The 26,438-nt window shown below is 45.9% G+C and overlaps 1 protein-coding gene and 1 non-coding gene across 7 annotated transcripts in view; both read right to left on the reverse strand.

The window, feature by feature from the left end:
* URB1 (URB1 ribosome biogenesis factor) overlaps positions 1–26,438 on the reverse strand; it is a 77,525-nt gene that overhangs the window by 41,795 nt on the left and 9,292 nt on the right. For 4 of the 6 annotated variants that reach the window (XR_013530556.1, XM_035283317.3, XM_035283315.3 and 1 more), the window contains exons 5-15: positions 22,599–22,695; positions 19,281–19,366; positions 17,691–17,816; positions 16,526–16,650; positions 12,491–12,686; positions 10,760–10,897; positions 7,469–7,642; positions 6,240–6,369; positions 5,405–5,521; positions 4,172–4,284; positions 1,942–2,061 (exon numbers count right to left, since the gene is read on the reverse strand). Coding sequence is in view for 5 of the 6 variants with exons in the window: in XM_035283317.3 (XP_035139208.3) it covers positions 1,942–2,061; positions 4,172–4,284; positions 5,405–5,521; positions 6,240–6,369; positions 7,469–7,642; positions 10,760–10,897; positions 12,491–12,686; positions 16,526–16,650; positions 17,691–17,816; positions 19,281–19,366; positions 22,599–22,695 (1,422 nt within the window). In the remaining variant the exon portion in view is untranslated. Of the gene's footprint in view, positions 1–1,941; positions 2,062–4,171; positions 4,285–5,404; positions 5,522–6,239; positions 6,370–7,468; positions 7,643–10,759; positions 10,898–12,490; positions 12,687–16,525; positions 16,651–17,690; positions 17,817–19,280; positions 19,367–22,598; positions 22,696–25,653; positions 25,746–26,438 lie in introns of all 6 variants that reach the window. The other 2 variants (XM_078358442.1, XM_035283316.3) reach the window with 2 other exon arrangements.
* LOC118150002 (small nucleolar RNA SNORA42/SNORA80 family) lies at positions 21,380–21,515 on the reverse strand. The gene has a single exon (XR_004737771.1). It is a non-coding gene; the product is annotated as a small nucleolar RNA SNORA42/SNORA80 family (small nucleolar RNA).

Here is a 26,438-nt window from a genome sequence, read left to right on the forward strand (position 1 = left end):
CAGGCACCGGTGAAAAAGTCAGAACAGAATCCAATTGCTTTCTTTTTGTTTTTGAGATAGGGCCTCACTCTGTCACCCGGGCTGGAGTGCACGGCACGATCTCAGCTCACTGCAATCTGTGCCTCCTGGGTTCAAGCGATTCTCCTGCCTCAGCCTCTTGAGTAGCTGAGATTATAGGCATGTGCCAACAAGTTTGGCTAATTTTTGTAATTTTTTAGTAGAGACAAAGTCTCACCAAGTTGACCAGGTTGGTATCAAACTCCTAGCTTCAAGTGATCTGCCCACCCTGGCCTCCCAAAGTGCTGGGATTACAGGCATGAGCCACCACACCCAGCCTACAGAACCCACTTTCTGTAGGAGTTCAAGTGGTTTCATTGTGCTCCCGCACAACATGCCCAGGAAGCACGCGGGGGGTGAAAGTTTCATCCCATTTTTCTCTGGAAGTTAGTCTTTCAAAATAACATCCCCATTGTTGAGGGAAACAAGGAAAATAAATCATTCTATTCTCTCTCAAAGACAATATAATCTGGCCAGGTGCAGTGGCTCATGCCTGTAATCTCAGCACTTCAGGAAGTTGAGGTGTGAGAATCGCTTGAACCCAGGAGCTTGAGATCAGCAGGGGCGACATAGTTGAGACTCTGTCTATGCAAAAAATAGTAATTAAAAAACTAGCCAGGTTAGTGGTGGTGCGCACATGTGGTCCTAGCTACTCAGGAGGCTGAGGTGGGAGGATCACTTGGGCCCAGAAGGTCAAGATGGCAGTGAACCGTGATTGTACCAGTGCACTCCAGCCTGGCTAACAGGGCAAGAGCCTGTCTCAAACAAACAAGACAATATAATCCCTTCTCTCGTGGCTGCATATCCTTTATCCTCATTTCCTAAATAAAAAGAAGGGAACTACTTAGGAGCCAAAGACCTCTGGATTTTCACAAAGACTCAGTTAAATGCATAAAACTTGACTCTTCATAGCTACTCAACCCTCAGCCTGTATGAAATTCTCCAAGATTACGAGCCAGTCACATCCTATCACTTCAACATGGACCTCGAGACTCAGACCTGAGGAAGAAGCATCCACTATTTCCAGCAGAACAGAAGCTGGTATGAGGCAGGACTTGAATGAGCAGAAGTGATGAAATGATTTCCCTAAATGATCTGACAGCAAAAACTCAGGGTCTACGAGTCCTCACAGCACAGAGCCCTGCAACAGCATAGGCTGGAGGAAGGCCTGACCGTGCCAATCTCACCTATTTGCAGTCAGTGACCATGAAATGTGGCTGGGGTCAGGTTCACAGCTGCATACCTGGAAGGAAATGGCAACCGATAGAGGTCAAGACTTAGCCACATTCTGTAAGCGGCTCAGGAGAGGCTGTGAGTGCAGCAAGCTTATCAGCACTTCAATGAAAGTGAAAGGTCAACCTCTGTACCCTAAACATAGTGCACCCCCAAGACGTTTGCTGCACAGCAGAAATGCGGTCGAGATGTCCTACTGCTATCACAAGACCTGACAGCTCTGGAAACAGGAGTCTCAAGGACAAAAAAGAGAAGGAAATAAATTCCTATTCTCTTCCACTTGCTTTGACAACCCATAGGCTCTGGGTGAGGGATTCCGGCAAAAAGGCTGAAAGTCCCGGAGAAGGCTGGAGACTGGAAGAGGCACCGCCTAATAAACCTCCCCGGGAGGCCGGCATCAGTATTTGTTGAGCCTTCAAGCTAGAAATGACCTACCCCCCAATAAAAAAAATTTTTCCAATTCACCAGACTGCCTCTCAGGAATGTAGTTAAGTGTAAGACAATAAATTAAACTGCCATAAAACCTTCTACTTTAAAACTAAAAACAATCCCAATACCTCCTGAATTCAACAACTGTTGACTAAGCACTTACCATAATGAAAGTCTACACAAAATGCTTTTCAGAGCTAGAAACTTGGAGAAAATGCTCACCTTCATGATTAGAAGCTTGGTTGAGGACTTCAGCTGTAAATGACTACTGGTCACAAACATTTTCATTAGTAAGTAAAATACTGATCGTTCACCTCCAATAATTTCCGCATCTGGGCCTTCCTAGAGTTTAAACAATATGATGTATTTTTAATATATATAATTACACATAGTATTTGAATGCATGGTTATATATTAGAAACATAACACGGGGCCAGGCATGGTGGCTCACACCTGCAATCTCAGTACTTTGGGAGGCCAAAGCAGGTGGATCATCTGAGGTCAGAAGTTCAAGACCAGCCTGGCCAACATGACGAAATCCTGCCTCTACCAAAAATACAAAAATTAGCCAGGCATGGTGGCGCATGCCTGCAGTCCCAGCTACTTGGGAAGCTGAGGCAGGAGAATCACTTGAACCCAGGAGGCGCAGGTTGCAGTGAGCCCAGATGATGCCACTGCACTCCAGACTGAGCAACAGAGGGAGATTTCATCTCCAGAAACAAAAAACAAAACATAAAGGAGACATCACTTGCTGAACACACAGTATGCTGCCAGGTCCTTACCTCATCACATTTTAACCACAACTTGACAGGAAGAGTAGCAAGAGTAAGCACAGGCAGCCCTGCTCCTCTGCCGGTGCCATCCCAGGGGCCCAGCTTACACTGACTCACAATACCCACCCTGTGAGGTGGGTACTGTTGTAACCCTACTTTACATATGTGGAAACTGAGGCACAGAGAAGGTACCTGGCTGTTTACTGGGAACCAAGGCACGTGCTGTGCTGTCTGGTAGATGGTGGGGAGGGAGGGACCCCAGGGCTATCTGAGTCCATCAAAAGACATCCTTGTTACTTTCATCAGGATGCCAGTGCTGATAGAATGGATTGCTTATGCATAACTTATCCTCCTCAAAAGGCTTTTGGGCTGTAAACACGTCTTAACAAGTATGTGGAGCTCCAGATCCCCAACCCAAACTCTGCTGAGCCCATGTGTCTCACTGCAGCCTTGGCAATGAGGACAACACAGAACATGGTGAAGTGCTGGTTAGCTCAGGCAAAGCCAGCAGATGTGTCTTCTAAGGATAAGGTGGGGCACAGGATATAAATTCACACCAGCTCTTTCACTTTCCAATGAAATTATCAAGATCCCTTGAGCCCAGTTCAGCTGGAGTGAAAACCAATCAACAGTGTCCAGCTTGTCACCGCCCTGGGATCGGTGGCAGTGACCTCACATCTCAGTGCAATGGTGGCTGGCAGGGCTCTGGATGGCACCGCCTGGGTCGCATCCTGGACCTGCCACTGATGGACAGGACCCTGCAGAAGGTTCTGACACTCTGTGCCGAGCTGCCTCATCTTTGAGCAGCATGAACCAAGCAGCCGCATGAAGCAACCGTGTCCCGCCCAGCATGCAAGTCAGTTCTCAGTAAGAATGACCCTCAACTATGCAGGGGAGCCTCAGGACGGGGAACGGAGGGAGAGGCACAGAGTCCCAGAGGCACAGCATTCTTAAGTCTTCCAGGAAATGTGGCATGTAAAAATGCCAACATACGTTTCCATCTATCACTTCCATATAAGATCTAAGTCACTGAAAATAAATCAGCTCAGATTATGAGAAGCACTTGGACAATGCTTAATTTTGCTTGATCACGTTCCCTCCTCCTCTTTGCACAAGTGATGCAGCATCCTGGGTTTAGGCCCAGGGTAACTATCTGTGACATCCTGATCTTCCCTTTATGATTTAACATTATGTTCTCCAAAACGTTCTAGAAGATATTTTATTAAGGACCCAGAAAAAATGCTGGCAATGACTACCAATTCTTTCACCAGCCTCAACCCTCTCTGACTTAGTAACTATTCTCATCTCGTTGATAGTTCTTCCAGGATGAGGACAAAGGAAAAGGGATGTATTTTATTATTTGAAATTGAGAAAAACGTATTACTTAAAAAATGAGAAAAACATAAAAATGAGTTGAGATAAATTAAACTCTCTGGACCCAGCAACAATGCATTTGCAGCAAGGCCATGCTAAGGACCCTATTTTACAAAAGCAAGCGCTTCCCAGGCCTCCTCGTCATGAATCAGGACCTCTGCTGTGGGTCTCCCTAAAATGAGAACCGTTAACCTCTTCCATCTTGCCCTGTCAAGTTCTGAGTCAGTTAGCGATTCATCAGGCCGAGAAGCCCCCAGGCCCAGCAGGTTAGCTTAGGGCAGAAAACAGGGAGCTGTGCTTCCTACCTGTGCCTTTAACCACAGAAACTTGCTGGCTGGCAGCTCCAGGGCCACCTTCAGCATGTGGTGCTGCAGAATGGGAGGCACCTCCTCTTGAAGGCCCTGCTCAGAGATGATGCCTACGGGTGAAAAAGAGGCAAATTGACAAAAGGCATGTGGACGCGGGTGTCCAGAAACTGCTGCCTGGCCAGAGGACAAGGAACTCACCAGAACTCACCATGGAGAAAGGTAAGGGAGGATGTAGGGTTCCATTTCTCTGTCCTGTGCTCACCCTCACATGGCACATCTCACCTGATGCCCCCCGCATGCCCTGGTCTGTCCAAATCTTTCAATAAAAAGCCCAAATCCCACTGTCTGAGGCCTTCCCCTGCCCCACAGCCCACACTGACACTGATCCCATACAACTGGAATCACTGCACCCACCATGAGCCCTCCAGGGGTGGGCTCTCGCTGACGTTCTCCCTTGCTCTCCAGACAGCAAGCATTTGTGGGCAGAGACTGCAGCCACCTGCGCCTGAGACTGGGTACTCATCCTCTACGCTGCTCTTTGGGTTTTTCCCTTGCTACTTAATACTAAAAGGCCACATTCTAGTAAATTTCATATTTCCACAGCAAAGAGAACCTTTCACCTTCAAATGGTTAAAAAGTGAATTGCAGCTTTTGAAAAGGAGTATTTCACTAGCTTACATAAATTCCAAGAATGATATTTTTGCAAGTCTTCTCCCATAGGCCTAGTTATAAAGAGGATCAGACAAACTTTACTATCCAGGAAACATGACCAGACAAGCATGTTACTTTTCCGAGTCTGAAACTGACTCAGTGGGGTCAAAGATGAAGTCATTATGTCAAAAGTGTCTCTGCATGAACAGATGTCCCTTCTGCAGAACTCGCGTTTCTGCTATACCCTCTGCACCTCTGCTCCCTTGAAAAGTGACTTTAGAGTTAATGTCACATGATCGGATTTGTGGGCCATCCATGTAGGTCGCTCAGCACTTGGAAGCTGGCTGGCTTCTTCCACTATTCTCACTGCTACCAAGTGTTGATCTGGTAAGGAAGACCAGCTATTTAAAAAAACACTCATGCAAGTAAAAGTTCTCAGGCTGACGGATGAGCAGGCAGCCAACTATCCACCAGCCTGCCTGATTCCTGGCTCCAGGGCTCTGCTCTGGTTTATCGGCACTTCCTCCACCCACACTGGCAGGAACAGTGGCAGCTTGTCTATAAGCCCTTGAAACCCACCTTTCAGGAGCTTGCTGAAGTCGAAGTTGTACTGCATGACCACGTGGGGGACCACCTTCTGGTAGAGGCATATGACCTGCAGCAGAACAGCTTTCAAAAGAATGGTTTCCGCATCATCTGCACCAAAAAATAGAAAAGGAAAGAAAGAAAAAGAAAACAGCTTGAATTAGGAAACATACTGGTTCTTTGTCCTTGAGCAGCTGAACCGGCTGTGGCACCACATTGCAGCCAACTGTATGCTGCACACTGAGGCTGCAGGCAGACCGCTCAGGACCCGGATCTGAGGTACTGAAGAGGTTAATAAAGATGTTTACACTGTTCAGAGGGTCTGGGTGAAAACCTCATGTCACTGCCGTGACCTTGCACAGGCTCCGGCCACTCTATCTCCCTCTGCTTTCGTGTCCTCGTCTGAGCACTAGGGATACACAGCAGGGCCTAGTTGCAGGGCTGCCGTGAGGATGAAATATGACACAGACATAAGGTACAGAGCCCAGTGCCTGACCAACAGCAAGGCTCTGAGCTCTGTCTGCACAGCAAGAGACACCCCCACACTGCTGTCCCTGGAAAGGCCAGAGTACATGCGCCTAACACTCAAGTTTTCAGAGAGACACAGAGCTTGCAAGAAGATGGTCACATTTCTAACAGATACTAAAATTCAATCTACGGTTCCTTTCCAATTCTTCTCCCTAAGCAAAAAAAGACAGACACATTCACAGGCAGAGGTGCCTTGAAACGAGATCGGCTCCAGGACCCTCTGGATGGTAGTTATCCTGGGCTGCCAGTGTCGCTCCATCCCATGCAAACAGCAGAGCCCCGACCCCCTGCAAGCCCTCACCGCACTGGCGAGCCTCGCAGGCAGCTGGGGGCCCAGCGCTCCTTTTCTTCCCTTTCTCATCACTCTGTTTGGTCTCTTGCTTTTTAAGTGACTGCCAGACCCACACAATAGTGTTCAGGTCTGGCAAAATCTAAAAGGGAAAAAGAAGCAAAAAATTAGTTGTATTCAACAACAAAGGGAGACAAATGAACTGAACATACTCACAAGATGCAAAACACGGGGGAGGTGGAGTCTACGGGAGAGTGTGTGAGAAGGAGACGAAGAGTGGTGGGAAAACAGCCCACGTCTGCTGTAAGCTCTGTTCTGCAGTATAATTTCTTTCTTTTTTTGAGACGGAGTCTCACTCTGTCGCCCAGGCTGGAGTGCAGTGGGGCAACGTCGGTTTGCTGCAACCTCCGCCTCCCAGGTTCAAGTGATTCTCGTGGCTCAGCTTCCTGAGGAGCTGGGACTAGAGGCATGCACCACCATAGCCGGCTAATTTTTTCTATTTTTAGTAGAGACAGGGTTTCACCATGTTGGCCAAGCTGGTCCCACCTGCCTCGGCCTCCCAAAGTGCTGGGATTACAGGCGTGAGCCACCGCGCCTGACGGCGTTCTGCAGTATAATTTCTAAAAATGTGCACAGTAAGAATTTGGTGCACAGGAGAGTTCTGATGATTAAAACAAACCTTTTAAGCCTCACTCACCTGAGCAAAACACACAGGGAACAAAGAAACACTTTCTCAGGAGCAGCTCCAGGAAAGCTCCCCTGTGTGACTGGGGCTCTCAGAGCAGCCAGCCAGTTAACAGAAGCCTGGTCCTCAGCCATAGGAAGCAAGAGGGGCTTCCTGAGCCACTGCCTCACTTCTCACTGGCCTACAGTGCAGTCTGTGTGTGCCTGCAGCCACGCGTGAGGGGTAAGGACACAGCCTACCCCTCAACAGCATCACCGTGGCTCCCGATTAAACATGAGGTCCCACCAGAGCCAGAACCCCTGTGAGAGAACATGTATATTGTCTAAATTCTTACTCTGCACAAGGACTCTTGGACCACGCTCTGTGACACCACTGCCTATAATCACAAGCGGTAGGTCTTCTCAGCTGACCCTCAGCACCCCTGCTACCACATTGCCCACTGGCCTAACCCTGCAGCTCCAAGGACACCTCACTTGGCTTCTGCACTGTGCTCCCAGAATGGCCTTTCCACCTGGCGAGGTCTGGAAGGAAAGCTCAAACCTGGGCTGGAGCCTACCTTGCTCAGGGCTTCTCTGAAGAGCTGCACGAATTCTTCCATCATCACTGCTGTGTACACGCCTGACTCCTGCCACGCCTCTTTATTCAGGCAGTGGTCAATCGTTTTTAATGCCCTCTTCAAAATGACAGAAATAAGGGATAAGGCCGTGTGCCTCACGGACATGCTGTCCAACTGAGAAGAAAAAGAGTTAAATGAACAAATGTCTCTAGGATACACTGGTGGACACAGATTTGCTAAGCCATGGACTTGGCTGGCATTTGTCCCTCCTCAGGTGACTCGCAGGGGAAGCTGCATGTAACAGCTGGTCTCTATACTGTGAGAAGAGGTGACCTGGGTACCTCGCCCTCCTGACATCCGCAGTTGCCAGGGAAGCGCCCACTAACGGCAGAGTCCAGCTGTAGTTTCATTTTTGTCATCTGCTCTTTGGTGAGCCTTGAGACAACCACTCAGCTGTCATGAATGTTCTCTATTAACAACAGATCTCACCAGAACCCACTACTTCACCACTACTTTTTTTTTTTGAGTCAGGGTCTTACTCTGTCTCCCGGTCTGGAGTGCAGTGATGTGGTCATAGCTCACCCCAGCCTCAAGCTCCAGGGCTCAGGTAATCCTCCCGCCTCAGCCTCCCAAGTAGCCAGGACTACAGGCACCTACCACTCCTGGCTAATCTTTTTTTTTTTTTTTTTTAAGACATGAATCCCACTATGTTGTCCAGGCTGCCTCAACCTCCTGGCCTCAAGCAATCCTCCTGCCTCAGTCTCCCAAAGCACTAGGATTACAAGTGTGAACCACTGTGCCTAGCCATTTTTTTTTCTTTTGTTGCCCAGGATTCTACCACTATTAAAAATATTAGTATCAGGTGGAGGGATGGCAAAAAGAATGCATCAGGTGCTTTAGAATTAAAATCCACCTCCAAGCTCAGTGGCTGGTAACCCACATCACAGGCCTGTGACATCCAGAGCGCTTGACTTCCAGTAAGAATGATGGCTGGGAGAGTCGCTCACTGCAGAGACTAGGTAGGGTTCAAGAACTGGCGCTACCACCAACAACAGGAAAAGAGTCCCAGCAGCATCAGGTGATGGCAGCTCCCAGCCCTCAGGAGAAACGCAGTATCCTAGGGCCCAGCCCAGACAACGCATGCAGAATCTGCATTTCACACGATCCCCAGGAGAGCCCTCCGACACCGAAGTCTGCTGGGATACTGCAGAATGGCAATGAGGTAGAAACAAAGAGGTTCCTGGTTGACTTTTAGCTCAGTAACCACAACACCCCAGAGCCCCAGCATGCCGGTCAGCTGGGGCCTCACTCTGTGTACACTGCACACTCAATCAGAACTATAGGAACTATCTTAAGGCAAGAACGGCCCGGCCCCACAATCGATTCAAAGGCAGGCCCCACATAAGCATGCACACCACACCCAGGGAGCTGAGAGCACAAAGCTCAACCAACAACCTGGGGTCCTGCCTCCAAACGCTTTCTCATTTCCTGTTTCTAAAATAGGCTAAAGCTTCTCTTCCCGATTCTAAAATGTATACTATTAAAAATTTTTTTAAGAAATGAAAGAAAAAAGACAAACATCATCTAACTCCAGCCCCTAGATCCATAATTACATAAAAACACAGTCTTGGGTCTCAGAAAGGGCATCTGTGGAAGGAAGGCACAGCTGGGCTCAGTGGCCCTCGCCTGGCACAGGGGAGAGGAAGCTGTGTCCTCTGATACTCCTTCCTTGGAGCCACTCCCTGCAGGAGACAGAACACCCCTCTAGGGTCACAACCCTTTGTCTTGAAGCAACACTGTGAGAGGAGGAGAAGACAGGCTTTTCTCTCCCAGACTACCAGGAGCAAGCTTGGAAGGGAAAGGCACATCTGGCTGGGTGTGGCGGCTCAGACCTGTAATCCCAACACTTTGGGAGTTCGAGGTGGGAAAACTGCATGAGGCCAGGAGTTCAAAACTGGCCTGTGCACATAGTAAGACCCTATCTCTTCAAAAAGTAAAAATAAGAAAAGTAGCTGGGTGTGGTGGTGCACACCTGTAGTCTCCACTACTCAGGAGGCTGAGGTGGGAGGAACACTTGAGTCCCAGGGCTTGAGGCTGCAGCTAGCTACGATCACACCACTGTACTCCAGCCCAGGCAACAGAACAAGACCCTGTCTCAAAAAATAAATTTTTTTTAAAATAAAAAATAAGGGAGGTTCATCAGACTAATCCTTTCAATCTGGTTTTCCTATAAGTCCCTTGAGAAAAACAAACGCCTCCCACATTAATTAAAACAGCTGGGCAAGCTAGCTAGGTGCGAATTTTGCATATGATGATTTGACAAACACAACATAAGACCTTTCCGCCTACTCCCACACGGGCTTCCTCTCTACTCCCCACACCGTCACCCGTGCTCAGCACAAACCATAGAGGGGTATCAGAACATGGTGAATCTCACCACATGGTCTCAGGAGTGACTGTGCTCACCACCACAGGGCCAACCCCTGCCTGTGCAACCCACCATTGCCAACCCTACTCCTACTGAAGCCACACAACAACTCAGCCTGCTTAGAAGGAGGAAGACACACCTCCAAATACCTGGCCTCCCCCAGGTATCTCAGGCAACCCGGGGTTAGGAGGGGCTAGCAGGGCCCAGGACCCAGGTGTGCCAACAACTCACAGCCGTTCACGTAGTCCCATGATGCTGTGGTAAAAGATACGTGAACCCCTCCGAATGTGGCTTCTGATGGGACATGAGGACCTTTATAATAAACAGTGATGTGAAATTTAAGTACCAATTTCTTCCATGAACGTCCTCCAAAAATGCCTGAAAACAGCATCCTCCCAAAAATGCCTGAAAGAGAACATGTCCTCCCTAAAACGCCTGAAAACAGCTGGCCTTCAAAGTACATGTTCCCCAGGCATCTTAATACCATTCACTTAAACTATCAAAGAAAGAATCTGCTAGGTGAATTTCAGTCCTATCATGTTTGGAAACTCTAAACTAATGAGATTTTAATGATGATCTCTCCTTCTCCTGATTCTGACATTCTCCCACCCTCAGGCAGGACTAGAGAGGCTTGGAGGGATGCAGGGGTCCCCGCTGTGTGATGGAGCAGGGCCAAGGACATGTAAGTGTCTCTGCTCCAAGTGGACCTGTCACTCATAGCTATTTCAAACTACAGCCTCAGAGGCTCCCTGACAAAACACAATCAAATACATCCAGGCCGGCATTCTCAGAATAATCACATCATGCAGCCAGTGAGTTTAGCCGGAGACAGTTCCAGAAGTGGGGCAACCACACGAGCTTACGTTTAATGCTTGGGTGAACATGCTCTTATTGCACACCACGGGCATGGTGGTCACCATCACCATCGCCAGGAGCCGAGGCAAGGGTATGAACTCTCTGGTCTGAAATGCCCGGGAAATCTCCGGCTGAGCCTCATAGATCTAGGAAAAGCAAAAAAGAGATTTAGTTGGTGCTGGAAGTAAGTTTCAAACTTGAGACTAGCTGTCTTCAAAGGTGAATGTGAAAATGTCTTCAAAGGTGAAGCCATTCAATCAAGTAATCATAGTGATAAAGGTCCCAGACTCCCCACAGGCTGAGTGGAAGATTAACCCCTAAATTTACTTGTCAAAGACAAATCAGGTCAGGAGACTGGCTGTTAACAGAGAAAGGACCTTCAGAACAGAACTTGACCTGTGGTCTGCAGAGCCTCTTAAAACCTCTGATGGCAAATAAATCACTGCTAGAACTACCAATGGTATTATCAGTTCCTGCTGCACTTGACAGGCGCCTGACAGATTATGTCAGGAAGGGATGTCAGGAAGCCATCTTCTCAAAGCTGCCTGACAACCCTTTGGGATAGCGATACTTAACATGGAAACAAAAATGTATTCATAGGTTAAAAAACTGGACCTCTGAGGTTAGGTAATTTCCCTAAGGCCACATAGCTAGAAGGCAGCCAAGCAACGACTCAATCCCGGGCCTGCAAAGACCATACACTCAACCCTCCCCTACATTAGATGCAGCTCCCAATAGGGGTGCTGGCCCCAGGACTATCTGTACCAAAAAATGAGGGGTGGAGTACATCCTCCTCATCTCAAGGTAAATGTGGATACTGTGCTCCTAGGCACTCAAGCAGAATAAAAACTGCTTTTACAGATAATGCCAGGCCCAGGTAGAGGTACAAGAAACAAACCCAGGTATTTTACCACTAGGCACAAAAATCAGTGACAGAGGGTTCAAATGAGTCAGGCATTAGTGCCCCAAAACAGTCGGTGCCTGCATTTGTAAATGGGCAGATGCTGACACCATGATCAAAAGGAAGGTAACACATCCACCTAAACCGGCAGACCACCGCTTCAAGGCTTATCTCAAGTTTTTCTAACTAATCAAAACAGCAACCTTTAAAAACCATCCTACGAATCAGACATACATGTTATTTTCTTATGAGCCCAGATGGGGAAAAGATAATCAGGTATTTCATCAAGTCCAGTCTAACTATGCTGAGACTCAACAAGATTTCAGTCCGAGCAAAATCCTGATGAACAAGATAAACTGGCTCAAAAGATTCTAAAGGAACAAACCTCAAATTCAGCTCAGTGAAAGGCAAAATGCTATAGAAGATAAGGACACCAAATTTACACGATCTACAATATCCCTTTTTATCCCTGAAAGGTCTGCACGTTGCACAGTTTACCAGATCAGAATGTTGGCTGGTCCCCCAACTGCCTATGCCCTCGCCCAGGCTGGAGTGCAATGGTGCGATCTCAGCTCACTACAACCTCTGCCTCCCAGGTTCACGCAATTCTCCTGCCTCAGCCTCCCAAGTGGCTGGGAGCCTCCCAGGTGCGTGCCACCACACCCGGCTAATTTTTGTATTTTTAGTAGAGACAGGTTTCGTCATGTTGGTTAGGCTGGTCTCAAACTGCTGACCTCAGGTGATCCGCCTGCCTTGGCCTCCCAAAGTGCTGGGATTACAGACGTGAGCCACCGTGCCCAGCCTAGCTAACAGACTTTTAAATATCATGTTGTTTTACCTTGTTTAGTAGTTTGATATTATTTAGCCAAGCAGACTTCACTCGTGGGATAAAGGAGAACGTCACTTCCTGGAAGTATTTCTTCAGTAAGTCCGGGCACACTTTGAGGATGTTCACCACTAGGTCAGCCACCAGATCATCGTCAGCTGCAGTTTTCAAACCCAGCAAGAAGTGCAGGAGTGTCAGGTTTCCGCCTCTGTTAGAGAAAGAGATAAGAGGAGAGGTCAGCACAAAACGTTCAAAGCATCCTGAGAGCTCATGGTGACAGGCAGCTCTGTACAGTCGCCCTCAGTGCACACAGCAGGAACAGCGTGGGGAATTTCCCCCAGGACATAAAGTGGGAGTTCCGCAGCCTATGGGGTTCCAGCTTTCCCCTGAGGGCCTCTCTCTCATCCTCTACTTCTCAGTGACTGAAAAAGTCTCTGATTGTCCTGCTCCCATTCTTTCCTACTTCCCTCCCGAGTTCAATTCCTTCTAAAGAAAAGGAAGAAAACCATTCTCTCTCGACCTCAGCCACCTACCACTCTGCCTAGAAGTCAAGGTTACTGAAAAGAAAGGGCAAAACTGGCAGGGAGGAATCCATGCCCCAAATTTCATTTTGAAATTTTACTGACATCCCTCCTCCAGCCACACATGAAAACGCACTATGTAGGGCTGGATGCGGTAACTCACACCTGTAACCCCAGCACTTCGGGAGGCCAAGGCGGGAGGATCATCTGAGGTTAGGAGTTCAAGACCAGCTTGGCCAACGTGGTGAAACCCTGTCCCTACTAAAAATACAAAAAAAGTTAGCTAGGTGTGGTGGCCCCCGCCTGTCATCCTAGCTACTCAGGGGGCTGAGGCAGGAGAACTGCTTGAACCAGAGGTGGAGGCTGCAGTGAGCCAAGATCGCACCACTGTACTCCAGCCTGGGCAACAGACTCTGCCTGAAGGAAAAAAAAAAAAAGCACTATGTAAATACATATGAGTGTCAGTATAAAAAATGCAGATAAGACATTTTTCTCTCAAAAGGAGGACTTATTTTAACTTTCAAAACATTTTTATTATTTATTTATTTATTTAGAGACAGAGTCTTGCTCTGTCATCCGGAGTGCAGTGGTGTGACCATAGCTCACTGCAGCCTCGAACTCTTGGGCTCAGTGATCCTCCAGCCTCAGCCTCCTGAGTAGCTGGGACTAGAGGTGTGGTGATGCACACCTGGCAATCAAGTTTCTTTTTATACGAAGTGCTCATGAGTTGCTGCAGGCTCCAGAGTGCCATCAAATTATTTCTTGACAAGAAATCTGACAAGAGCACAAGGTCTTCGCAGAGGCCTTCTGCCTTCCCTGTTTCTAGCTTATTTCAAATTCCTTCATCTCCATTTAGCAGCTGAAAGAAGCAAGGATGGGGGAAAAAAATCTATTGTAGAAAAATGCTGAAAAGTTGTCTCAAAGTAGACAGTTTTCAAAGGTATGAGAAGATAACAAAGAAGCAGGTGAGCCCAGGAGTTCGGGGCTGCAGTGAGCTATGACTGTGCCACTACCTTCCATCCTGAGCAACAAAGCAAGACTCCATCTTAGGAGAAAAAAAAAAAAGTAAGCAGCAGGGAAGTCTGCAGAGACTGAAGTCTGCATAAAGGGAGTAAAACCCCAGGATCCACACAGCCAAAGCCCCAGGACACTAGGCTTCACCTGCCTCGAAGTTTTTTTTAGAAAATACACCTTTTCCTATCTGCTTGACCCTGGGAAGTCAAAACATCCAGAAAACCCTTGGACTCTGCCTCACATGCATGCCATAGTGATGGTTTCTAGGGTCCCCAGTGTCTTGTATCCCCTTATACATTAAGTAAAACTACCATGCTATATGACAGCTTTATATATAGTAAAATAATTTTTTTAAAAAACAAATTAGAAAGTCTAATTTTGATCAGAAAGCTATCTTTTACAAAAGGATATGAAGATACCCTTTAATATGAAAATGTAATGAACGAAACAAATATAGTTTGTGCTGACAAATGAAAAGGATATTAAATCTACAAAGAGTGCTAAAAATACTACACATACTTTCATCAACAATGTAAGAAAATGGAGAGCACTGATATTTCCGTAGCACACAATACATGCCAGACCCCGCTCTAGGCAGTTACCATCCACTTCTCTGCGACAGGCACTACTTTTATTCTCACTTTATAGATGAGATAATGGAGGCAAGGGGGATGCCTAACCCACCGAAGGTCTCAGAGCTAAGTTAGGATTGACACCCAGCTGTCTGCTCTCTTAACCTCCACCAGGGAGTGAAACTAGGGCCCAATACCTATCACTGTACATTTTACTGGGACACAGGTAAGCCTGCTTATTTATATCTATGGATGCTCTGATGGCACAACTGGGTAATCACAACAGACTTTGTAGGCTGCCAAGCCTAAAATACGATCTGGCCCTTTGGAGAAAAAGTTTGCCAATCCTTGCCCTATGCTGTAACATCAGCTTTCAGTGAACACCTGCTATGTGCCAGGCACGGTTATAGGGACTGGGGGCCTATGACAGACCAGCGTCTGTTCTTACCACTTCTCACCAATCTGATAATGAACAAGCAAATAAATAAATCAGCAAATAAATGAATGAACAGTCAGAAGCCTAAGCCAGGCAAAAGCACAGGGACAGTGGAGGGGCTATTTCAGAAAGGGCTGCCGTGGAAGGCCTCCCAGAAGTGGTGACATCTGCACAGGAACCGGAATAAGATAAGGAGTGAGCCACATGTCTATTGGTTAACAGGAAATGATGCAATTCAGCGTGCTCTCAAAGCTCTCCGTTACCATCCACAAACAAATCTCCTTCCTTTCCCTTATTAATAAACACTTGTCTTTTGCCCACGGCTTCAAAATTCACATAAATCACAGCTTACTGCAAACAGACCCATACCCGCAAGTTGATTCAATACGCTCATTAAATGATCATCTACTTCATGGGCCTAGTTATGGAGGACAAATGCTTTAAAAGGGGAGAACAGGGCGTGTGTTAAGCACAAGTGCAATACTCTATTCAACTACAGAAGTCTGCTGTTGTTTTAGGAGGAAAATGAGCTCATTCTTCCTGATGAAAGAAAAAAAGAAATGAGGTGGCCAGTGAAATCACAGTAACCTCGGAATCAAAACATGTCCAAAGTCAGAAGCAGACAGAAAAACTCCCACCATATTATTCCATTCTGAAGGAATCACCTGATTTCCTGACTCGCTGAAATTAGAAGTAAATTAGACTGCCTGAATCCCTGTGATATAATACTAAGATAGAACAGCAAGGAGTAAAAATAAGTTATTTACAATGACCAGAAAACATAGCCAATATTTTTATTGTCAAATGGGAAAAAAGCAGACGGATGAGCACTAGTAGGCATTTTTGTTATTAAAAAAAAACTACAGGGACCTATATTATATGACGACAGAAAGACAGTCTCAAAGAATATAATCAAAACTGGTAGATTTGAACTTTATGTTTCCTTACTGATGAAATGTCATCACAATTGTGAAATATGAAACAAAACAGAAAAAAATAATTTAGAAATCCTGACTCACGGGCAGCCTGTCAAGGACAGGCAGGACTGTTTAGTATCAGTTTGGAGCTGGACTTCCTACATTCCAATGCCAGCTCTGCCATTTAACCAGGTAAGTGTCTGGACCTCTCTGGAACCCTTTCCTCCTCTGCAAAGTTGTACTTGCCTCAGCACGGCTGCGAGGCCCATGTCAGGCCCAGCCTCTCTGGGAAGGCAGATGCCTTTTCTGAGCTCCAGTCGACAAACACTGTCTCTAGGTAAACACCTTTAGTACTTCTCTGGGAGAAATTGCCCATGATCTACCTGAGTGTTAATAGACAGCTACTCTCAGAACTCTGCCCCGAGGACACTAAACAAATAGAACTGTCCAATCCTGAAATGAGCTAGATAACATCCACAATTCCAGCCCTAACCTACTACCGTTCCACTAGACACTAGACACTCATGTATGTGATGACTTCTGAGGAACACACACACCCTGGGGTCCACAAGAGTGTTACACTTTACCTGCCAAAGGTACCCAAAGACGCATCATAAAAATTGATTCCGTGCTTGAGCGAACAGCAAAGATCCGTCAGGAAGTTATGAACGAGCTCCCGCACCATGGTTTTCCCTGCTTCTTCAGCAGAAACCTATGAAGATTTTTAAAAATTCAATGAAAATTCCAAGCTCATACGCTTTTGTAAGAGATACAGAATAAAAACAAGGACAAAATCAACTGCCTGATGACAACTTAGATAACATTTTAAACACCTGATATCATCCCAAACAACAAACGAAAACAGAAAACATTTTAAACCCTTGGTATCATCCCAAACAATAAATGAAAACAACAGCAGCAACAAAAGATACGCGGTCAAGATACACGAATACTCCGAAGAGGGGCGTGTTTAAACCTGTGTTTGTAAAAGCTTTAAAGTGATCTAATGTCTCCTGTCCATTTGAATAAAATTCCACATTTGGGAGTGTTTTGATCCAGCCTCTGAGGCTTGCCGGTACTGGAGTAACAAAAACATGTTCCAAACAAGAGGGTCTGGGCAAGTCTCCAAGATAAAAGGAAGTAAAATAGTAGGCTCTTGAGAGGTGAGTTATTGCAATGTTAACAGGAAGTCTGTGCCTTTATTACCCTGGCCAAGTCCATGTTCAGTAACACCCTGAGGAAAATGAAAATATACACTGGCAGTGTGAGAGCAGCTGTTTTAATTAGGCACGAGTTAACTAGTACAAAATCAATTAAACATGCCAGCAGGTGAGGCTCTGAGACGGTCAGGGACCCTGAAGTCAGAATAAAAACAAAGACACAAGCCTTGAAACTCCAAGCGGACATGAAAGAATGGAAGGACGGGAAGTCAGAGGTGAAGCGAGAGGAGAGGGCCGGGATGACCCTGCGGGTCTAACAGGAAAGTGCTGCAGGGAAAACTAAGATATGGCTCAGCCAAAGGAAATCATAGTTCTCTAATTAAAAAAAAAAAAAGGAGTACAGTTTACTAGCACGATTATTAAGAAATTAGGGGGGAAAAATCTTAATAATACAGCCATATAACGAGAGGCAAAAGAAACAGATCAAATGAGGGGACTTCACGTCTGCTGCAGCGTTGAGAATCCTCCCTCTCCCCACCCTGAGGATCAAATTCCAACTACGAGGTCCACGAACACCCAAAACTGACTGCACCTTGACATCTTCCGGGCTCACGTCGGTGATCCCATTCCAGCTATACAGCGATGCTATGTGGGTCAGCAACTGCCCCGTAAAGAAACGCACCTTCTGGGTTTTTGTGATATTTTTATTGTGAACTACCTGAAAATAATAATAAAACAAACAATGTTCATGGAATTCAATTATTTTTTAAGTGGTGCTTACTGTTTTCTCATCATTATAAAAATAATGGATGCTAGTAGCAGAAAATGTGGTTTAAAAAAAAGAAAAACATCAAGGGAAATTCACCAATATTCCCAACCATGCTAGCAAACTTAGTTACTATTTTGCTATATTTCCTTTCAGTCACCACCTACACCCACACGATATGCATATGTGGTGTATGTGTGTATGTATTAGTTATTTTTTGCCTTTTATTCATGTATGATTATTTATGAAGCATAAGCCTTTTCCACATCATTAAAAATCCCTTTAGAACATTTTGGGGGACTAAACCCCATTCTATCCTATGAGTAGACCACAACTTATTTAACCATTCCATTCCCCTGCTGTTTACAATTAGCTGTTTCTAAATTCTGGCTATTCTCCATAAAGCTGTGATCAGCATCCTTGAACAGAGTCTTCACTGCATCTGACTCTGGACTTGACCCTGGTTCCTCCAAGAGGAATTGTGGCACAAATCCTCAGCTCCACCCAAACCTACCCCCAGAATCCCTAGGGCTGTGGCCCAGGTATACATATTTCAAATACATTCCCTAGCAGTTCCGATGCAACCCTCGTCGGGGTCCATGACACTATTTAAGACCTCTGACACATCCTGTCACAACAGTTATCTTCCACAGGGGATACAACACTTACTCCTCAACAAAGTATCTGACTCAGAACATCCCTGCTAGCACTGAACACCATTGTTTTTAAAAGTCAGTGCTATTTTAGTGGGCAAAAAAGAAAAAAAAAATCTGTATGTCATCATTTGTATTACTTTAAATTAGGGTTTCTCAATCTCAGCTCTACTGACATTTGGGGCCAGACAATTGCTATGGGGCCGTCCTGGGCATTAGGACATCTGGCAGCATCCCTGACGTCTATCCACTACCTTCCCAGTTGTGACAAAATGTCTTCAGAGATTTCCACACATACCGTAGAAGGCAAAATTGCCCCCAGTGTTTCTTACTGATGATCTAAGGTGTTTCCTTTCAGCAAGTTTTACAATATTGCTCAGATGCTCACAAAAAGGCAGAATATGGAACATGACACAAAACAACATTTTGCTAAATATGTGAATGAAGCATTATTTATAAGTTTACAGCTCACAATTATTACTTCGGGTTGCTGTGAACTGTGGACCAGCAGCTTTGCTGCTGCTGTAACACACAGCGGCCATGTCTGGACATCACCGGCTGCTTCAGCTATTCTTTAACCTGCCAGTCCCAGCATATGCTCATCAACAAGAACAAGTTTCTGCTTAAGGAAGTTTTCCACTCAACCAGTACGACAGTCTGCGTAACATAAGATGCTGTAGTTCTACAGTCCTGTAAAACACCAGACAGCATCTCATTCCCAAGGGATAACAGACAACAGAAACACTGATGACCAAGCACATACCTTTGTTCTCAGTGTGGATAACAAAATATTGACGGTAGAGATCCTATCTTCCTTTATCCCTGAGCTAAAAATGCAAGGAATAAATTCTGAAAGTAAAAGTTTCAAAGCATTAAATTCAAAAATATTTTGAAAATGAGAATGAGAGAATATTACTGTTTAACTGTTACAGCAAACAATGCTATTCACCTTTTTAGTTGTTTTTTTTAACTATACCAGTTCTCAGTAGGAATAACCACTTCCGTGACATAAGAAATCAAGAAGCCAGGCAGTGTCTCATGCCTGTAAGCCCAGCACTTTGGGAGTGCTCCCAAGGTGGGAGGATTCCTTGAGGCCTTCAAGACCAGCCTTGGCAGTGTAGTAAGACCCCATCTCTATGAAAAGTTTAAAAATTAGCTGTTTATGGTGGTGCACACTTGTAGTCTTATAGTCTTAGCTACCTAGGAGGCTGAGGTGGCAAGATCACTAGCACCCAGGAGTTTGAGGTTGCAGTAAGTCACGATCGCACCACTGCACTCCAACCAGGCACAGAGCAAAACCCTGTCTCCAAACAAACAAACAAAACGGAAGAAAGAAGAAATGAAAAGCACCTAATGGTGAACCAGTGACAGAACTCTTAAAGAAGTTCAGTAGGTCTTTAGCTCCATTGTACTTTTTTCTCACATTGAAATTAATTAAAGGCCGGGGTAATCGCTCACGCCTGTAATCCCAGCACTTTGGGAGGCCGAGGCCAGCGGATCACCTGAGTTTAGGAGTTCAAGACCAGCCTGACCAACATGGAGAAACCCCGTCTCTACTAAAAATACAAAATTAGCCAGGTGTGGTGGCTCATCCCTGTAATCCCAGCTACTTGGGAGGCTGAGTCAGGAGAATCGCTTGAACCCGGGAGGTGGAGGTTGTGGTGAGCCAAGATTGTGCCATTGCACTCCAGCCTGGGCAACAAGAGCAAAATCCCATCTCAAAAAACAAACAAACAAAAATAACAACAACAAAAAATTAAATAAATACTATTTGAAAGAGAATGTACAGCGTAACAGACTAGTAAAATTTCTCTCTTGCTTAGACTTGCTGAGATGTGTTTAAAGAGATGATCATCATTTTACAGGCTGACATTAGAATGTTGGGTAATTTAGTTTATTTACTTTCTGTTTTCTCTTCCTACTTTTCAATCCCCAGGGAAACAGCCACCAGGGCTTGACACTATCATTAACACAGTGGTGGGCAGAAGCAGCAAAGCAATTACGAGTTTCCTTGCTCCACACACGCTTACTGAGCACACAGAATCTCTACAAAAGCACATTCATTATTTGCAAAAAAGGCAAAATCAGAAAATACCAGACAAACCAAAGGAATAAGTCAAAGCCTCACTACCGAAAAGTTAGCACCGTCCACATCACCTGAGTTAAGTACTAACCTTCTGAGGTATTCATGTTATTGTTTGAGTAAAATGAGATCGTACTTTACAGTTTTATAGCTCACTTTACACTGATCATCTAACACTAAAAAACTCTGAAATCATTAAGTACAGCATTTTTTTTCCTTTTTGAGACCAGGCCTCCCTGTCCTCCAGGCTAGAATGTAGCGGCACAATCCTGACTTACCACAGCCTTGACATTCCAGGTTCAAGCAATTCTCCCACCTCAGCCGCCCAAGTAGCTAAGACAACACACACCAACATGCCCAGCTAACTTTTTTTTTTTTTTGTAGAAACAGAATCTCACTATGTTGCCCAGGATGGTCTCAAAGAATTCCTTCGCTCAAGCAACCCTCCCGCCTCCACCTCCTAGAGTGCTGGGATTACAGGTGTGAGCCACCACGGCCAGCCGCCTCCACCTCCTAGAGTGCTGGGATTACAGGTGTGAGCCACCACGGCCAGCCTCTATAATATTTTTAATTACTGCATTCCATCTTATGACCAGTTTTTAATTTGCTCAGCTAATCCCTTACTGGTGGACAGTTAGAAGTCCCATTTCTAGCTAATATAAAGAATATTCCCTAATAAAACCTCTACTCACATCCTTAATTATTTCACCGGGATAATTGACTAGACATGGAACTGCTGGATCAAGGATCTTAACAGTTTTTTATCTTTTCTTCCTTATCCATGTGCAACCCCAGTCAGTGCCAGCAGCCTACGGGCACACAGGCCAGGCAATGGTTCGGGGCTACAGTTTGCTCTGGCATGGGGTACTATGAGAGGCCCAGGGGGACAGGCCCATCATAAATCCAAACCCATGCATGAGCATCTTAAACGTTTTGATGTGTACGGCCAAACTTCCCAGCAGCAACATTCAACTGTAGCACATTCCAGTCCCCTTCAACAGTGTAAATGGTACCACCTGTCCTTGAATAAAAGGCCAGACAGCTGAAATGACCCAGGGGGATTTTAAAGAAAACAACTGGCCCTGGCAGCAGCAAGGCATCCTGAACTAGTTCCCGGTAACAAGCAGGAAAAAAAAAATCTGTCTGTGGCATCATGCAGAGACCACTTCTACCACAGCAGTGACGGAGGCCTGCGCAGACCAGGCTGACCACACACAGGGTGGCCACCGCACTCTTCTCCTAAATGGGGCCGGAGTCACGTTCCTGGGGCAGTTCAGATCTCCCACCCTGGGAGGGAGGAAAAGTGCTGGAGACCCAACCACCCTGGGTACCACACCCTGCTACTCCTCCTCAATAACTCCCAGAGTTCCGGCCAGGACTGCTCCTCACCTCGAGACAGGTCAGGATTCCAGGGAATCTCACTGAGCAACTGCCATGTGCTGAGCTAAGTGCTGCCATTGATCATCTTACTGAATCTCTTGGTAAAATGCAAGGAGCCCTAACAGATTAAACAATCCCAAGCCTCACTCTAGGGTAACAGCCACCAGAAGGTGGTCAAGTTGGAATTCTCTGAAGCCCTGTTACTGATATTCTCATAACACAGGGCTAAGCCACCAAAGAAACTAACTTTATTTTTTAAAACAACAGTTCCCAAGGAAAGCCAGGTAGCCAGGGCTGAGTCTGAGTATGATCCAGAGCCATAAAGCCTCCTTCGTTTGCTCAATGCCTCTCTAGGGTCCGCATTTATCTTCTGTTACAGCATCGCTCAGCATTCCAGACGGCAGAACAGGCACACCTCTGTTCACTCTGACCAGTGATATCAAAATGGTACTGACCAAAGCTTTGCACCCCCTCACCCGCCTTCCTGCCCACACGCTTCAATCTGGTGTACAGAGCAGCTGCAAAGGCTGCAGACATTGTTCTAACTTGGAAGAAATGGTTTGCAGCAGGTTTTTCAAAACAAATGGGCTTTCCTAAGGGACAAAGGAGTACACCTACCTTTCACTTCCAACACTTGCACTATAGTGCTGTCATCACCCGCAATTAGAAAGGAGAGAGCAAACTGAACATAGGCCTGCCGGATGTCGTGCACTCCCTGGAGGAGAAAGGAGACCTCCATGTCACATGCATATTCCACATAGAGGCAAAGGAATCAGCAACACAGTGGCCATGCACGCCCCTCCCGTCTCAACATCATCAGCCCCCCAGCCTTGTCCCCAGTCACCAGGGGATGCATGTCTGCAACCAATGCTCACTCTTTATGGAAAGCAAATAGTTTTTTCTATTCTCTTTCCTCGGTAATCTTCTTTACTCTTCCTTCTCTTTCAAGCCTTATTCTCAACACAAAAGTATGGGTAAAAAATAGCTGTGTTCCCTTCCCTAACTAAAACACATAAATTTTAGTTTCCTGGCCACTTTGGTGTACAGCAAGACTCTCAGCCTGCCTAGATCCATCTCCTCCCACTTGCTGATGAAAATAACCTATGTTTGTGAAAATCCAGAGATGATGAAATGACTGGTACTGCTTTCAGTGAGACATCAACGTGGTGATGTCTGTTTTTTACTGGATATTATAAATAACGTATCAGCTTGTACCACAAACCAAAGCACAGATGCTGTCACGTCACCAACCCTGTTAGGGCTTCCCTGGGTTGTAGCCAGCAGGCATCAGTCACACCCAGGGCAGTGGGCACACCTGCAGAGGGTCCCAATGCCGTGACAGCAGGCAATGTCTCTAGGGAAGTCACTGATCAGTTTCCCCTCCTAGTATCATTAAATCAAAGCTGTGTCACATCTCCTTGTTTCACATCTAAGGCATGGGGTCATGCCAGTCTCTCCTCAGCTGTTCCAGAACGAGCAGGTATACCTAGATCCTCCACTTCTTACACCCAGCACTATTCTCTACTTCAGTTACTCCACGGGTACCTTCATTCACTGCCAAGAAATGTTAATATCACAACAAATCATTGTCCCAAATGCCTTGGAAAATTAAGGGGTAATCTCTGCCTTCCCGATAGTTCTGTTCCACTTAGTAGTAGCAGGAGAGGTGGTGGTGGTAGCATTGGTGATGATGAGAGAGGAGGACGACAATGTTCACCGAGCACTTGCTATGTGCCAGCACTACACCAAATGCTGCACACCCGTTATTGCATTTACTCCTCATCACAGCCTGAGGGAGAAATGCCACACCTCACCTATTTTACAGATGAGAGAACTGAGGATTCAGAAATATAGCTAAGCACCGTGGCTCGCACCTGTAATCCCAACACTTGGGGAGGCCAAAGAGGGCAGATCACTTGAGGTCGAGTTTGAAAATAGCCTGGTCAACATGGTAAAACCCATATCTACTAAAAGTAGAAAAATTAGCTGGGTGTGGTGGTGGGCACCTGTAATCCCAGCAACTGGGAGGCTGAGACAGGAGACTTGCTTGAGCCTGGGAGGCAGAGGTTACAGTGAGCAGAGATCGCACCACTGTGCTCCAGCCTGGGCGACAGAGCTAGACTCTGTTACAAAAAAAAAAATTCACTGGCGGTCACACAGCTAATTAAGTACCAGAATTGAGATAAGAAGTAATTGTACAGACTACCTATGTACAACTACAAAGAAGCTCTTCCTCCTTCACAGGATTCTGTGGCATTTTCCATTTTCATTTCACTTTTTCTGAGGGTGCAAGGACCATACTCAGCACCAGTAGGTCTCTGTGCACGTCTTGAATGAATTCCATCTCATTTTGCTGGGTCTGTGTTTCTCCTGGAGAAAAGGAAGGCTATCCAATCCATGCTCTCTGATATGTGGATCAAGGCCTCACACTCACTCCACTTATTGAGCCTATCACTGTCCATGTCACATAGCATCCCAGCAAGACCTTATTACACCAATGTGGGTTTCTTCCGAAACTGTCAGCTTCAAACTATCCTCTGTGTTCTGAGGACCTATCTGTGTGTCTCACCACAATAAGGAGTTTGAAGACAATGATCACTGGTGCTGAGAGTGTGCAGCACTTCCACAATGTCAGCAATGATCCAGTGCCTTAACCCACCAATTCAGTTTTATACAACACTCATTGTGTTCAAGACGCCTTCAACTCGGGCCAAAAGGGTGCAAAGTTACCCAAGATGTTGTCCTTGTCCTCAGGAAGCTTAAGCTGCTCCCGAGCTATCTCAGTGCCTCACTGTTCAAATAAACATGCCACCTAATTCAAGCAGTCACTTTTCTTGATCTCCACATGCCTTGTGTTCCAAATGAATGCTGATAAAATGCTAAAACTTGCCTGGCAAAATTCAATTCAATTCTGTCTTTTCCTTGCTAATGCAAAGCTCCTGTGCCTTTATTTTTTGGTCCACTGAAGTAACAGTACTGGGAGTCAGGGCCCTGGCATGCTGGTCTAGGTTTTCTGCCATTCTAGAGCTTTCTATCCTGCTGGTACATAGCAGAACTAGACCTCCTGTGGGTCCCTCCAGCAATGAATTTCTAAATGAAAACAGATTTGGTTATTACCTTCTTGCTTCCATCTTTTATGTCTCAGACAACTCCAAACTTCCTGCCCTGACATGATGGAGGAACTGGGTAAGATCCCCAGGACACAGCAGCTGCCATTGCCGTGGCCTCCAGGGCCTCTACCCTTCGTCTCCAGCCCACTCCATCAAAGCCATCCCACTCCTACTGCAAGTGGGCCACATGCCGACTCTTCATTCCCACCCTGGGACCTCACGGGGCTATCATCCCGGGAAGAACACGTCCTGAACTCTTCAGAGCTTGTTCTGCAAAACATTGTCTAAAATAGACCAAAACATATTTGGTAAAACTGCTCTTTGGCACAGGATTTTAACAATGCTTTCTTTGGCTGGATGAATATTATCTATAATCTTCCTTCTTCATGAGGATTTAATAATTTCCTTCAAAATATTAACATATATTCATTAAATAAAAATCCCTGTCGGCACTTTGACAACTAAATGGCATTAAAAAAAAAAAAAGAAAAAGCAGGGGGTGGCATGAGGGAAAAAAAAACCTTAAAGACTCAAAAGGGACCAAAGATATTTAAGAAACATACCAGGCGAATGCAGTGTGCAGACTTTGTTTGGATCCTGATCTGAACCACAAGGTGTAGAAACATTTTTGAGACAGAAAAAACCTGAGACCAAACTGAGGAATAGATGACAGCGAGAAATTATTAATGTATTAGGCGTGATAATGGTACTGTGGTTTCTGTTCTTTAAAAGGTCTTTTTCTGTTAGCGTACATGCTGAAACATTTATAGTGAAGTATGATTCATGTCTGGGATTTGCTATAATTGACTGCCCCAGAACAAACTGAAAAGGCGGAGGGGTAGGGACTCTGGATGGCTGGGACAGGGTTCCTCACGCTGCTCTATTTTTGAATGTTCTTAACCCTTCCTTATTAAATGTAAGGTCTCAACTCCATTTCCTATAACACATAAGGTATCTAAGATACTTATTATAGATTACACAACCAAAGTAAAAAAACTTTCAACTTGACTGTAACTCCCATTTTACAGATCCTGGAGAGGTAAAGTAACACACCCTGAGACCCTGAGATGAAACAGCTCGTGCGTGGCCTTGCAGCCGGGGTTCAGGACGGGAAGCCCTAGTCGGCCTTTCCCACGTTGTCTGGGCTCCTGAAGTCTATTTTACTTAGATGGCTGGGAGGGCTGAGATCGAAAGAGACGGGGTGAAGAGGGGAGGGCATCTGATGGATAATTACTGCCAGGCTTACTGCCAGGTAAGACCAAAGAACCGTGATATTTGCTCTAGTGTGCAAATAGCACATTCTTTTTATTGGAAACCTATTTAAATGTCAGGAGCCATTACTCATTGA

This window comes from Callithrix jacchus, chromosome 21 (genome assembly GCF_049354715.1).
Source record: "Callithrix jacchus isolate 240 chromosome 21, calJac240_pri, whole genome shotgun sequence".
Lineage (NCBI taxonomy): Eukaryota > Metazoa > Chordata > Mammalia > Primates > Cebidae > Callithrix > Callithrix jacchus.